Source organism: Trichomycterus rosablanca, chromosome 2 (genome assembly GCF_030014385.1).
Source record: "Trichomycterus rosablanca isolate fTriRos1 chromosome 2, fTriRos1.hap1, whole genome shotgun sequence".
NCBI lineage: Eukaryota > Metazoa > Chordata > Actinopteri > Siluriformes > Trichomycteridae > Trichomycterus > Trichomycterus rosablanca.
The window spans coordinates 58,583,828-58,599,267 of record NC_085989.1 but is presented as its reverse complement, the minus strand read 5'-3'; the positions used below and the strand labels follow the sequence as shown (position 1 = coordinate 58,599,267).

The 15,440-nt window shown below is 38.4% G+C and overlaps 1 protein-coding gene and 1 pseudogene across 1 annotated transcript; one reads left to right on the top strand and one right to left on the bottom strand.

Annotated features, from left to right (window-relative positions):
* LOC134302895 (uncharacterized) overlaps window positions 1-15,440 on the bottom strand; it is a 657,104-nt pseudogene that overhangs the window by 117,062 nt on the left and 524,602 nt on the right.
* On the top strand, window positions 1,021-13,666 carry LOC134300557 (zinc finger protein 850-like). The gene is made up of 3 exons (XM_062985124.1): window positions 1,021-1,061; window positions 3,778-5,363; window positions 12,412-13,666. The coding sequence occupies exons 1-3, from the start codon at window positions 1,021-1,023 to the stop codon at window positions 13,476-13,478; spliced, it is 2,694 nt and encodes an 897-aa protein (XP_062841194.1). The 3' UTR covers window positions 13,479-13,666.

Genomic DNA, 15,440 nt, shown 5'->3' with positions numbered 1-15,440 from the left:
TCTATTGGCCTCTAGTGATTTGTCTTCTTGGTAGGCAAAGGAAATAGTTTCCAATTTTGTCACGTGCCCCCAAAGGGGTTCCATTGCTCATTGGCTATACCCAACCTGAACCAAACCTCCCCATGTTCCTTGAAAAGGGGCAGTAACAAGGTTATAATAGTTTTGGATTTTTCATTATAGTTTAGTTTTATTTCGTTGTGACTTTTTTCTCTCTAATTCAGTTCGTTTTAATTAGTTTCTAGAGTGGGTTTGCTAGTTTTTATTAGTTTTTTTTATGCTTAGTTTTAGTTTAGTTTCCATTAGTTCTAGTATTAGTTTTAGTTTTTTCATACTTTGGGTTATTTTTCAGGTGCAGGTCAGAGTAAGTATTGTTTAATAAAAACCCAACAAAAGATACCATTTAAAAAAATTTATTCAATTACTGTTGAACAACCAACTTTCCACAAAAACTGTAACAGCCCACAAAATAGCAGCCTTAAGTGCAAAATGTGTGTAATACCGCTGCTGAAAAAAGTCAATAGACTAAGGACACACAAGCATTGTACCATCTATTCACCATCATGTACTAACACTTGTCTTTAGTCCTGTCTTCTAATTACTTGTTTAGATTAGGGATAATTAGGAATATCTTTTGTAGTTATTTATTATAGGATTTTTTGTATTTATTGTTGTATTTACAGTGTTTTGTATTGTCTTGCACTTTTTGTAGCTGAAATGACAATAAAACCTCTCTGACTCTGACTCTGACACACATGAACATAATAATATAAACTTATTCATGAGACACATCAGGGAGCTCAATCTGAGAAAAACAAACTAAAAAAAACTCAAACTCAAAAACCCCAATGAACTCTACAGCTTTTATTCATTTTTGACCAAAATTACCAACTCAAAAATAAATTATGAAGTGGAATGCCCAGCACTAGATGCAGGTGAAGCTTTTTGGCAGTAGAACTAACAATACTGTACCTCACATGTTGTATATAACATCAGAAAGTGAACACAGAGAGAGAGAGAGAGATGGGTTTGTTCGTTTTCGTTAACGATCATAACCCTGGCCGGTAAGTCTGTCTTCAGGGCAGTGCAGAACAGAGCAGAAGAACAGGGCATCAGAAAGACCGAGACCAAGAAAGCAAGCTTCCACCCAAGCGGAAGAATGAGGAGAAGTTGCCTGCTTGCTTCTGGAGCATCTTTGAAGATCTCAGAGCTTGCAGTCTTGATTCCCAGTTCACAGTCTCTAAGTTACATTCGTAGTAAATTGGTCAAGTTCAGTGTGCTGGTCTCCTCTACTGGATCTTCTGAAACGTTGCTATTGGCCAAGGCAGCAGTTTCAACGCTACGATCCGGATTCGGTTCAGCAGGCAGAATTCAACCTCTTCACGCAAAGCATTGTGTGAGTCTTATCGCAGACCTTCTCGAGGAAAAGAAGGAAACCGCCTGAACGGAAGCCAAAGTTTCACGTTACGCCTTGTAGAGCTCACCTGGGACAGAGGAGAGAGCAAACCTAGCTCCGTCTGATGAGACTAGTGAAAACGCGCGTGATAGACATCTCTGGCTCCGGAGGACTGCTACAAGGGATAGACTCAGTTTTTCTACTCTGTGAAGGGCTTGCTTCTGTTGTTTCCTTCAAAACATACATCTATTATTGATTGATAAGGCATCTCAATTAGATTTCAGTTCCTGATCCCCACCCAGGTTTATTTCAGTTATAAGTTCTTAGCATTGATTTAGTACTTTTCTTGCTACTTAATTATTTTATTCCCTGATTATTCACTGTTTCTATGCTAAATTTTCTTTTCTTTATTATTAATAAACATTATAATTCTTCAAACTTACCGCTGTGGGTTTCCAGGATAAAGGAGTAGCTGACCTAAAGAACTTTACTCCTACAGAACACGACTGATTTATCATTAATTTGGTTTTTCTGGTAATTTCCCTAAAAATTTCCAGTGGGGCCCCATAATTGATCATAATAATAATAATTAATGACATTAATGTAGCAGCAGTGTAATAAATCATGTTGTTACTTTGCTATCTGTTAGCTTTTCTAAAAGACTCCACAGGCTCTGCACTCAGGTGGCGCAGTAGAAATTCGGCATACAGGAGTCAGGAGACCGGGTCTTCAGCAGTGGAGTTTTATTAACACATACAGAAGTAAAGATGAGTAAAGATGATCAGAGGATCCAGTTTGTCCACAAATGTGTAAGAAAATGATTGAAATGTTTAAAAACAATGAACCTCAAAGAAGGATTGGAAGGGATTTGCATGTTCTCCCTCTACAGTGCAGAATATCATTAAACCATTCAAGGACTCAGGAGGAATTTCAGTGTGTAAAGGTGGAGGGTGCAGCTTAATCTGAACGCTCGTGATCTTCCATGCCTCAGACGGCATCAAGAACCTCCACTCAACACTAGCTGATATAACCACATGGGTGAGGGATTAGTTTATCAAACCTTTATCAGCTCTACAATACAGAGTTACTGCACTAATCATACTTAACACTTTACTGTGCAAAAAAGAAGCCTTATGTTAACCATGTCCAGAAGCGGCGTCCACTTCTCTGGGCTCGGAGGCATCTAGGATGGACCATCACACAGTGAAAATTTGTATTGTGGTCAGTTGAATCAGTATATGTCAAATCTTTACCCTAATTAGGATAAAGTAGTGGTAAAACAATGAATAAATGAATGTGATGTAACCAGTTCTCACACTGCAGTCCAGTAGAGGCGCTAATAAACCTGAACATTGTAGATCCACCAGCTCAGTTCAAACATCAAGAAGAAGCAGAAGCTGATGTGTTTGTACTAAAGTGAATCATCTGTAAGTAAAATATATATTTTTAATTATACTGTAATTATTAACTACATTCGAAGTGATAATTAAACTAGAATTTATAATAAAATATCGTTGGGTGTATTTGAGGAGCTTTAACTTCGCATTTAAGCACACAAACTGCTAGCTGCTCCGCTAACTGTTAGCATCACACATGATTTAGTACTGATGAACCGATTCATTCGAATCGATCCAGCAAAATGAATCAACTGATCGCAACTAAATAACACATCAAGTCCTTTGAGCTTTGTTAACATGTTGTTTATCCATTTATCAGATGTTTAGTGATGCAGTCAGTAGAAGAGGAACACGTCGCTCCTGTAGATCTACAACATGAAGGATTCCAGATGAACATAATAATAAAGCAGGAAGATGAAGATGGAAGTTACTTCTGTAAGTAAATATGGAGCATGATGCCACTTTTCCATCAGACAGTGTGGTTAGTATAGTGGAAATAATAAGAGAATGTGGATAGTGGGATTAGAACCTGTACTGTACCGTACTGTACTGTGCTGATACACTCCAGTCTGGATTTAAGCTTTAATCTAACTAGGATTTATTTGTGATTGGAAAATCAAACCCACAACCTTCAGTTTCCTCCAGCTGTTGAGTTTCTTCTTCACATATTGATGAACTTCAGGTGAAGGATCCATAATCCCTGTGGAACTCGTCACCTCTGAGGAACACCTCACCCCAGAGGACCAACAGTGTGGAGGTTTCCAGATGAAGCCTGTGAAGAAGGAAGAACCTGAAGATGAAGATGAACTCAGTAAGACTTTTTGCTTATGATTATGATGTATTAGAGTCTTTATTATTTATAATGTTATAAATGTATTTATTATTTATAATGTTATAAATGTATTTTATTATTTATAATGTTATAAATGTATTTTATTATTTATAATGATATAAATGTGTTTTATTCTTTTCTGCTTCAGAACTGAACAAGGATTCCTCCTGCTCCTCGTGTCCACGTTCCTCTACAACCCAAAATCACCTCCACAATCACATCAAGAGCTGCAACCATGATAAATATGAGGATCTGACGCCCACCAGAAGCTCCAGTAATCAGCAAAGGTCCTCTGGTACTGTCAGCATTAACACCTCTCTCAGTCCCACACAGAAAGAAGGAAACGTCTGCTCACAGTGTGGGAAGAGCTTCAGGTTCCTGAGTGATCTCAAAAGACACCAGCGCGTTCACACTGGAGAGAGACCGTATCAGTGCTCACAGTGTGGGAAGAGATTTATTACACAGAGTCATCTCAGAGAACACCAGCACGTTCACACTGGAGAAAAACCGTATCAGTGTTCACACTGTGGAAAGAGTTTTACGTATCACAGTAATTTCAAAATACACCAGCGCATTCACACTGGAGAGAAACCGCATCAGTGCTCCCAGTGTGGAAAGAGGTTTAATTATCAGACTGAGCTCAAAACCCACCACCTCAATCACACTGGAAAGAGACCATATCAGTGCTCACAGTGTGGAAAGAGTTTTTATCATCAGAGTAGTCTTAAAACCCACCAGCGCATTCACACTGGAGAGAAGCCGCATCAGTGCTCACAGTGTGGGAAGAGTTTTATTAGACAGAGTGAGCTCAAAGTACACCAGCGCATTCACACTGGAGAGAAACCATATGAGTGCTCACATTGTGGGAAGAGTTGTAATACACAGAGTAATCTCAGAATACACCAACGCATTCACACTGGAGAGAAACCCTATCAGTGCTCACATTGTGGAAAGAGCTTTAATCAACAGAGTCATCTTAAAGCTCATCAGCGCATTCACACTGGAGAGAAACCCTATCAGTGCTCTCAGTGTGGAAATAGTTTTAGTTGTCAGGGCACTCTCAAAATACATCAGCGCATTCACACTGGAGACAAACCCTATCAGTGCTCCCAGTGTGGAAAGAGTTTTAATAATCAGAGCGCTCTTAAAGAACACCAGCGCATTCACACTGGAAAGAAACCGTATAAGTGCTCAGAGTGTGGAAAGAGTTTTAATAAACATACTTATTTTAAAGAACACCAGCGCATTCACACCAGAGAGAAACCATATCAGTGTTCACAGTGTGGAAATAGTTTTATTAGACAGAGTGAGCTCAAAGTACACCAGCGCATTCACACTGGAGAGAAACCATATGAGTGCTTACATTGTGGGAAGAGTTGTAATACACAGAGTCATCTTAAAGCCCATCAGCGCATTCACACTGGAGAGAGACCCTATCAGTGCTCACATTGTGGAAGGAGCTTTAATCAACAGAGTCATCTTAAAGCCCATCAGCGCATTCACACTGGAGAGAGACCCTATCAGTGCTCACAGTGTGGGAAGACTTTTAAGCAGCAGACTTGTCTCACAATACATCAGCGCATTCACACAGAAGAGAAACCCTTTCAGTGCTCACATTGTGGAAAGAGCTTTAATCAACAGAGTCATCTTAAAGCCCATCAGCGCATTCACACCGGAGAGAAACCATATCAGTGCTCACAGTGTGGGATCTGCTTCGCTCATGAATCGACCATTAAGAAACATAAGTGTGACACATCAAATTGTACCAAATAAATTGTTTAATTGTTTAAACCACATTTCTAAAACAGTCAGTAGCTCTTCTTATTATCGTAGAGTGATGGATCTTTTTCTGTGGACATTCAGACTCGTATCTCTCAACGACTATCTGCCGATGTCAAGATCTCCCCTGGGAGCCAAGAGGCACCAGGTACCCCGAACTCTGGGTGAACTGTTGGAAGCTGTTTACACCTACACACAGACACTCGTTCTATTGCTCCGGTTTATGTTCTAACCATTCATGAATCTTATTCTTCTCAGGTTAGAACCTCATAACCCAAGTTCTAGTGTTAGAATTATTTCATGCATTATTATTCCCAATGAATGAATGTTGTTCTAAACTGTATCTGTCTGGCATGTTAAATCTTGAATTAATTTGTAGTATTATTACTCACTTAATAAACAGTGTGTTTGTTGTTATGGACTGGTAATCGAAGTGATGTATGCTGAAGCTGCAGAACATATCTGATATTAGGATCTGTCTTGTTAATAATAGTGAACTTGTATCAGAATGTATCAAGAATTAACTTCAAGAACCCAGATTAGAAGATGTATCTATGGCGCCATCTATTGGCCTCTAGTGATTTGTCTTCTTGGTAGGCAAAGGAAATAGTTTCCAATTTTGTTACGTGCCCCCAAAGGGGTTCCATTGCTCATTGGCTATACCCAACCTGAACCAAACCTTCCCATGTTCCTTGAAAAGGGGCAGTAACAAGGTTATAATAGATTTGGATTTTTCATTATAGTTTAGTTTTATCTCGTTGTGACTTTTTTCTCTCTAATTCAGTTAGTTTTAATTAGTTTCTAGAGTGGGTTTGCTAGTTTTTATTATTATTATTATTTTTTAATGCTTAGTTTTAGTTTAGTTTCTACGGAAGCGTATTGCTGCCACACATAAAAAAAAGTTTGTCGTTATAATGAGAAAAGATGTCGTTATAACAAGAAAAGGATGTCGTTATAATGAGAAGGATGTCGTTATAACGAGAAAAGGATGTCATTATAACGAGAAAAGATGTCGTTATAATGAGAAAAGGATGTCGTTATAACGAGAAAAGGATGTCGTTATAACGAGAAAAGATGCCGTTATAATGAGAAAAGGATGTCGTTATAACGAGAAAAGGATGTCGTTATAATGAGAAAGGATGTTTTATCGAGAAAAGGAGGTCGATATAATGAGAAAAGGATGTCGTTATAACAAGAAAAGGATATCGTTATAACGAGAAAAGGATATCGTTATAACGAGAAAAGGATGTCGTTATAACGAGAAAAGATGTCGTTATAACGAGAAAAGGATGTCGTTATAACGAGAAAAGGATGTCGTCATAACGAGAAAGGATGTCGTTATAACGAGAAAAGGAGGTCGTTATAATGAGAGGATGTTTTAACGAGAAAAGGAGGTCGATATAATGAGAAAAGGATGTCGTTTTAACGAGAAAAGGATATCGTTATAACGAGAAAAGATGTCGTTTTAACGAGAAAAGATGTCGTTATAGAGAGAAAGGATGTCGTTATAACGAGAAAAGGAGGTCGTTATAACGAGAAAAGATGTTATAACGAGAAAGGATGTCGTTATAACGACAAAAGATGTCGTTATAACGAGAAAAGGAGGTCGTTATAACGAGAAAAGGATGTCGTTATAACGAGAAAAGGATGTCGTTATAACGAGAAAAGGATGTCGTTATAACGAGAAAGGATGTCGTTATAACGAGAAAAGGATGTCGTTATAACGAGAAAAGGATGTCGTTATAACGAGAAAGGATGTCGTTATAACGAGAAAGGATGTCGTTATAACGAGAAAAGGATGTCGTTATAACGAGAAAAGGATGTCGTTATAACGAGAAAAGGATGTCGTTATAACGAGAAAAGATGTCGTTATAACGAGAAAAGGTGTCATTATAACGAGAAAAGGAGGTCGTTATAACGAGAAAAGTTCATTACCTTAAATGCTGCATAGCTGACAGAAGTGTATCTGCTGATGGAGAGACAGTTTGCACACATGCATGATGCTGTAGTTTGTGTAACCTTACAGCTCGACATGCCGATCAAGATTCTCCTTTAGGAGCAACAATGTCTAAACTTAGTTTAATATTCAACATCTGTCTGGGATTCGGCATTCCGATCTAAATAAGTGCTTCAAAAAACACCTAAGACCCACTTATTTTATGATTTTCTACACGAATAAAAATAGTCAACACACTACAAAAACAATTTTATATTAATTTTAAGATTTACGTCTATTTATGTAAAGAAAGGTTCTAATGAAACCGTTTATCAAACAAACACCTCATCTAATGAGTTAGGGACCGTCATAAAACTAACGGTGAACACTAGGAAACATTTACTCTGCACTTATCCAGACCAATAAATCCATTTAAATCTTGTATGATTTGTATTTTTGGAAATATCATTTGTATATTTAAAATATACATTTATTACAGATTTATGGATCTTTATTTAAATGTAATGTAAATTGATAAACGGTTTCATTATAACCTTCGTTTACATAAATAGACGTAATCTTAAAATGAACATAAAATTGTTTTTGATGTATGTTGACTATTTTCATTCGTGTAAGAAATCATAAAATAAGTGGGTCTTGTGTGTTTTTTGAAGCACTTATTTAGATCGGAATGCCGAATGTCAGACAGATGTTGAATATTAAACTAAGTTTAGACATTGTTGATCCTAAAGGAGAATCTTGATCGGCACGTCGAGCTGTAAGGTTACACAAGATACAGCATCATGCATGTGTGCAAACTGTCTCTCCATCAGCAGATACACTTCTGTCAGCTATGCAGCATTTAAGGTAATGAACTTTTATGACGGTACATACTGACGGTATTTTTTTATCTGTGTGGCAGCAATGCGCTTCCGTAAGTTTCCATTAGTTCTAGTATTAGTTTTAGTTTTTTCATACTTTGGGTTATTTTTCAGTATTGTGTAATAAAAACCCAAGAAAAGATACCATTTAAAAAATTTATTTAATTACTGTTGAACAAACAACTGTCCACAAAAACTGTTACAGCCCACAAGATAGCAGCCTTAAGTGCAAAATGTGTGTAATACTGCTGCTGAAAATAGTCAATAGACTAAGGACGCACATGAACATAATAATATAAACTTATTCATGAGACACACATCAGGGAGCTCAATCTGAGAAAAACATCAACTCAAAACCCCAATGAACTCTACAGGTTTTATCAATTTTTGACCAAAATTACCAACTCAAAAGTAAATTAGGAAGTGGAATGCCCAGCACTAGGTGCAGGTGAAGCTTTTTGGCATATCAGTTCAGTAGAACTAACAATACTGTACCTCACATCAGAAAGTGAACACACACACACACACACAGAGGGTGAGAGAGAGAGATGAGTTCGTTCGTTTTCGTTAACGATCATAACCCTGGCCGGTAAGTCTGTCTTCAGGGCAGTGCAGAACAGAGCAGAAGAACAGGGCATCAGAAAGACCGAGACCAAGAAAGCAAGCTTCCACCCAAGCAGAAGAAGAAGTTGCCTGCTTGCTTTTGGAGCATCTTTGAAGATCTCAGAGCTTGCAGTCTTGATTCCCAGTTCACAGTCTCTAAGTTCTTAGTAAATTGGTCAAGTTCAGTGCGCTGGTCGCCTCTACCAGATCTTCTGAAACGTTGCTATTGGCCAAGGCAGTTTCAACGCTATGATCCGGATTCGGTTCCACAGGCAGAATTCCACCTCTTCACGTGAAGCATTGTGTGAGTCTCCTCGCAGACCTTCTCAAGGGAGAGAAGGAAACCGCCTAAAAGGAAGCCAAAGTTTCACGTTCCGTCTTGTAGAGCTCACCTGGGACAGAGGAGAGAGCAAACCTAGCTCCATCTGGTGAGACCGGTGAGAAGTTCTGACGTGTGATAGACATCTCTGGCTCCGGAGGACTGCTACAAGAGGTTGACTCAATTTTTCTACTCTGTGAAGGGCGTGCTACTTAATTGTTTTATTCCCTGATTATTCGCTGTTTCTATGCTAAATTTTATTTTCTTTATTAATAATAAACTTAATTCTTCAAACTTACCGCGGTGGGTTTAATTTCCAGGATAAAGGAGTAGCTGACCTAAAGAACTTTACTCCTACAGAACACGACTGATTTATAATTCATTTGGTTTTTCTGGTAATTTCCATTAAAATTTCCAGTGGGGCCCCATAATTGATCATAATAATAATAATTAATGACATTAATGTAGCAGCAGTGTAATAAATCATGTTGTTACTTTGCTTTCTGTTAGCTTTTCTAAAAGACTCCACAGGCTCTGCACTCAGGTGGCGCAGTAGAAATTCGGCATACAGGAGTCAGGAGACCGGGTCTTCAGCAGTGGAGTTTTATTAACACATACAGAACTAAGGGTGCAGCTTGTGCCTGGTAGACCAACAGATCTGAATAGGTATACGTTTGGGGAAGCTTTATCTACCTAGGAAAAACGAGGATGAAGAGATGACGACAAAGAAGGTCTCTAAACAAAGTTTGAGGATGTGTGATAGAGACAAAAGGATGTTGGTGGTTATAGAGGGTAATTTACTTACCCTAGTGGTGTGAGGAGGAGAGGGGTAACACTGGATACAGGATGAGGGGATCAAACAGAAGGGGTAATTTCAATACCAAAAAAGGACACAGGGTTAGAGTTAGGGTTTTGCATGTTTTCATCGTATTTTTTGCATTAAATATACAACAGCAATGTTGATGTTTATTGTAATTTAATCTGATTGTAGGGGTAAAAGATCAGTATATTTTTATTTTAAATATATCATAAATATCAGTATATTTTTATTTTAAATCAAATATAATAATTATTTGATGTCATTGTATTTTAAAAATGTTAATGTTTTGTATTATTTTCACTTCGTGCTGTTATAAGTAATTGTGGGAAGATTCCTGATTGTAAGAGGTGCTCAGCCCACGAAAGTGACTTTTATTTGATGTCAGACAGGATGAACCTGAGATATTTCATCTTTTATCTGCTCAACTTCATTTCATTTATTAATAAACATCCATTCCTGCATTTCAGACCTGCAACACATTCCAAAAAAAGTTGGGACGGAGGCAATTTAGGGCGAGTAATGAGGTGAAGAAATTAAATAATGATGTGATGTGAACAGGTGATTGTAATCATGGTTTGGTACAAAAGCAGCATCCAGGAAAGGCTGAGAGTCTCTGATGAGTAAAGATGATCAGAGGATCCAGTTTGTCCACAAATGTGTGAGAAAATGATTGAAATGTTTAAAAACAATGAACCTCAAAGAAGGATTGGAAGGGATTTGCATGTTCTCCCTCTACAGTGCAGAATATAATTAAACCATTCAAAGAATCAGGAGGAATTTCAGTGTGTAAAGGTCGAGGACACAAGATTAATCTGAACGCTCGTGATCTTCCATCCCTCAGACGGCGCCGCATCAAGAACCTCCACTCAACACTAGCTGATATAACCACATGGGTGAGGGATTAGTTTATCAAACCTTTATCAAGCTCTACAATACAGAGTTACTGCACAAATCATACTTAACACTTTACTATGCAAAAAAGAAGCCTTATGTTAACCATGTCCAGAAGCGGTGTCCACTTCTCTGGGCTCAGAGGCATCTAGGATGGACCATCACACAGTGAAAATTTGTATTGTGGTCAGTTGAATCAGTATATGTCAAATCTTTACCCTAATTAGGATAAAGTAGTGGTAAAACAATGAATGAATGAATGTGTTGATATCAGTTCTCACACTGCAGTCCAGTAGAGGCGCTAATAAACCTGAACATTGTAGATCCACCAGCTCAGTTCAAACATCAAGAAGAAGCAGAAGCTTCAGCAGCTGATGTTTTTGTACTAAAGTGAATCATCTGTAAGTAAAATATGTATTTTTTAATTATACTGTAATTATTAACTACATTCTAAGTGATAATTTAACTAGAATTTATAATAAAATGTCGTTGGGTGTATTTGAGGAGCTTTAACTTCGCATTTAAGCACACAAACAGCTGGCGGCTCGGCTAACTGTTAGCATCACACATGATTCAGCTCTGATGAACCGATTGATTTGAACCGATCCTGCAAATGAATCAGTTGATCGGATCTAAGTAACGCGTCAAGTTATTTGAGCTTTGTTTACATGTTGTTTATCCATTTATTTGTCAGGTGTTTAATAATGCAGTCAGTAGAAGAGGAACACGCCGCTCCTGTAGATCTACAACATGAAGGATTCCAGATGAACATAATAATAAAGGAGGAAGATGAAGATGGAAGTTACTTCTGTAAGTAAATATGATGCCACTTTTCCAACAGACAATGTGGTTAGTATAGTAGAAATAATAAGAGAATGTGGATAGTGGGATTAGAACCTGTACTGTACCGTACTGTACTGTGCTGATACACTCCAGTCTGGATTTAAGCTTTAATCTAACTAGGATTTATTTGTGATTGGAAAATCAAACCCACAACCTTCAGTTTCCTCCAGCTGTTGAGTTTCTTCTTCACATATTGATGAATTTCAGGTGAAGGATCCATAATCCCTGTGGAACTCGTCACCTCTGAGGAAGAGGACCAACAGTGTGGAGGTTTCCAGATGAAGCCTGTGAAGAAGGAAGAACCTGAAGATGAAGATGAACTCAGTAAGACTTTTTAATTATGATTATGATGTATTAGAATCTTTATTATTTATAATGTTATAAATGTATTTTATTATTTATAATGTTATAAATGTGTTTTATTATTTTCTGCTTCAGAACTGAACAAGGATTTCTCCTGCTCCTCGTGTCCACGTTCCTCTACAACCCAAAATCACCTCCACAATCACATCAAGAGCTGCAACCATGATAAATATGATGCGCTGGTGAAGATTAAGACTGAACATGAGGATCTGACGCCCACCAGAAGCTCCAGTAATCAGCAAACGTCCTCTGGTACTGTCAGCATTAACACCTCTCTCAGTCCCACACAGGAAGAACGAAACGTCTGCTCACAGTGTGGGAAGAGCTTCAAGTTCCAGAGTTATCTCAAAGTACACCAGCGCATTCACACTGGAGAGAAACCGTATCAATGTTTACAATGTGGGAAGAGTTTTTATAAACGGAGTGATCTAAAAAGACACCAGCGCATTCACACCGGAGAGAGACCATATCAGTGCTCACAGTGTGGAAAGAGTTTTAATACACAGAGTAATCTAAAAATACACCAGCGCATTCACACTGGAGAAAAAACGTATCAGTGCTCACAGTGTGGAAAGAGTTTTACTCGACAGAGTGTTCTTAAAATACACCAGCGCGTTCACACTGGAGAGAAACCCTATCAGTGCTTGCTGTGTGGAAACAGTTTTAACACACAGGGTAATCTCAAAGAACACCAGCGCATTCACACTGGTGAGAAACCATATCGGTGCACACAGTGTGGGAAGAGTTTTACTCGACTGAGTGATCTCAAAATACACCAGCGCTTTCACACAGGAGAGAAACCGTATCCATGCTCACAGTGTGGAAAGAGATTTAATACACAGAGTGATTTTAGAAGACACCAGCGCATTCACACTGGAGAGAAACTATATCAGTGCTTACAGTGTGGTAAGAGATTTAATACACAAAGTGAACTCAAAAGACACCAGCGCATTCACACTGGAGAGAAACCATATCAGTGCTCAGAATGTGGAAAGAGTTTTAATACACAGAGTGAACTCAAAATACACCAGCGCATTCACACTGGAGAGAAACCATATCAGTGCTCAGAATGTGGAAAGAGTTTTAATCAACAGAGTTGTCTCAGAAGACACCAGCGCATTCACACTGGAGAGAAACCATATCAGTGCTCACAGTGTGAAAAGGGTTTTAATACACAGAGTGAATTCAAAAGGCACCAGCGCATTCACAATATAGAGAAACCATATCAGTGCTTGTGGTGTGGGAAGAGTTTTAAACGACCGACTAATCTCACAATACACCAGCACATTCACATTGGAAAGAAACCGCATCAGTGCTCACAGTCTGGAAAGAGTTTCGGTCAACTGAATAGTATCAAAGCCCACCAGCGCATCCAAACTGGAGAAAAAACACATCAGTCCGTAAAGTATGAAGAGATTTAATAATCTCAAAAGGCACCAGTGTGGGGCAGTTTGGTGGCGCATTGGCAAAACACGATAGCATACCAGTACTGCGCTTACCAACTCACACTCAGGAGTTTGAATCTGGAAAGAGCTTTATTGGACAGGGTGAACCTAAAATACACCAGCGCATTCACTGTGGAGAAGAACAAAACATTTTACTTTTCATACTGTGGGAACAGTTTTGCTTTCATCAAACTAAGGGTTTAATTTTTTTGTACAGGTGATCACGTGGTGATCTTATTAACAGCAGCAATTGTAATGATTAGCATGTTCTCTAATCATGTTGTTATTTCAATTATTTTTTCTGAATGTACCACAGGTGGCGCTGTGTGCAGAAGTCATGTTATTTTTCATTTGTTTTGAGTAAGTGAGGATGAGTAAATGAATGTCTTCATATTGTTTTTTGTATTGAATATACATGAGGAGCTTGTCAATGATCTCAAGGGAGCTGGGAGCACAGTCACCAAGAAAACCATTAGTAACACACTTCGCCGTAATGGATTGAGATCCTGCAGTGCCCGCAAAGTCCCTTTGCTCAAGAAGGCTCATGTACAGGCCCGTCTGAAGTTTGCCAATGAACACCTGAATGATTCAGAGAAAGCTTGGGAGAATGTGATATGGTCAGATGAGACCAAAATTGAGCTCTTTGGCATCAACTCCATTCGCCGTGTTTGGAGGCAGAGAAATGCCCAGTGGGGATGGTGTTCTTGGGGTCATATCCAGCATTTCTCTGCTCCCAGCTCCCTTGAGATCATTGACAAGCTCCTCCCGTGTAATTCTGGACTGACCTCACCTTTCTCAGAATCATTCTTACCCCACCAGGTGAGATCTTGCATGGAGCTCCAGAGTGAGGGCGATTGACTGTGATCTTGTATTTCTTCCATTTTCGAATGATCGCACCAACAGTGATCTCTTTCTCACCAAGCTTCTTGCTGATGGTCTTGTAGCCCATTCCAGCCTTGTGCAGGTCTACAATCTTGTCCCTGACGTCCTTTGATAGCTCTTTGGTCTTGCCCATGGTGGTCGAGAGATTTGAACGGAAGAAACTGATTCTGTGACAGGAGTCTTTTATACAGGGACAGGACTAATTTGTGTGCCTCATGGGCACATAACCGGTCTGTGGGGGTCAGAATTCTTGCTGGTTGGTAGGGGATCAAATACTTATTTCCCTTAATTAAATACAAATTAATTTATAACTTTTATTTAATGTTTTTTTTCTGGATTTTTTGTTGATATTCTGTCTCTATCTGTTAAAATAAACCTTCCATAAAAATTATAGACTGTTCAAGTCTTTGTAAGGGGGTAAACTTACAAAATCAGCAGGGGATCAAATACTTATTTCCCCCACTGTATGTTAAACAGCCTAAATTAAACATTAAACACCCTATGCCTTCCACCAACCTGCCAGTGTTCCTTATTTCCAGTTCTGAAAGTTGGCAACCCTCCTGGTTGCAAGTATCCAAAAGTCGGTAAATAGATTGTATATACCAGGGGTCACCAACCTTTTCGAGACCGAGAGCTACTTCAAGGCTACTGAATAATACGAAGGGCTACTTGGTGATACAAACTTCCTGAATAACAGTTGCATGGTTCACCTTTAATGATATTATTATTAATGTTATTATTATTATCAATATTCATATATATGAAGAGACTGTCTGATCATATGTTAATGTTAATGATTCCTCAGAATAATTATTAACAACAATTTACCATGGTAGGAAACATACAGTATATTTCAACATGTAACATTATTTATATCTATTAATCTAAATCTGTCAGAGCTATCACATCTTTGATATTGTTGTAAATATCTTTCTTGACAGTTTTGTATGAATGAGCACATATGTAGCATTTTGATCAAAATCACACAATTTTTTTTTACAAATGATCATCACACAGTATGGATTTACTGATCTTTATTATATTTTAATATAAAAT

What these genes read in the sequence shown, in the direction of transcription:
- LOC134300557 (XM_062985124.1), top strand. Translation starts at nt 1,021, where the DNA reads ATGGGTTTGTTCGTTTTCGTTAACGATCATAACCCTGGCCG. An exon ending in AACGATCATAACCCTGGCCG is followed by an intron (nt 1,062 to 3,777) that starts GTAAGTCTGTCT and finishes TTCAGAACTGAA; the next exon opens with CAAGGATTCCTCCTGCTCCT. An exon ending in TGAATCGACCATTAAGAAAC is followed by an intron (nt 5,364 to 12,411) that starts ATAAGTGTGACA and finishes ATCTCAAAGTAC; the next exon opens with ACCAGCGCATTCACACTGGA.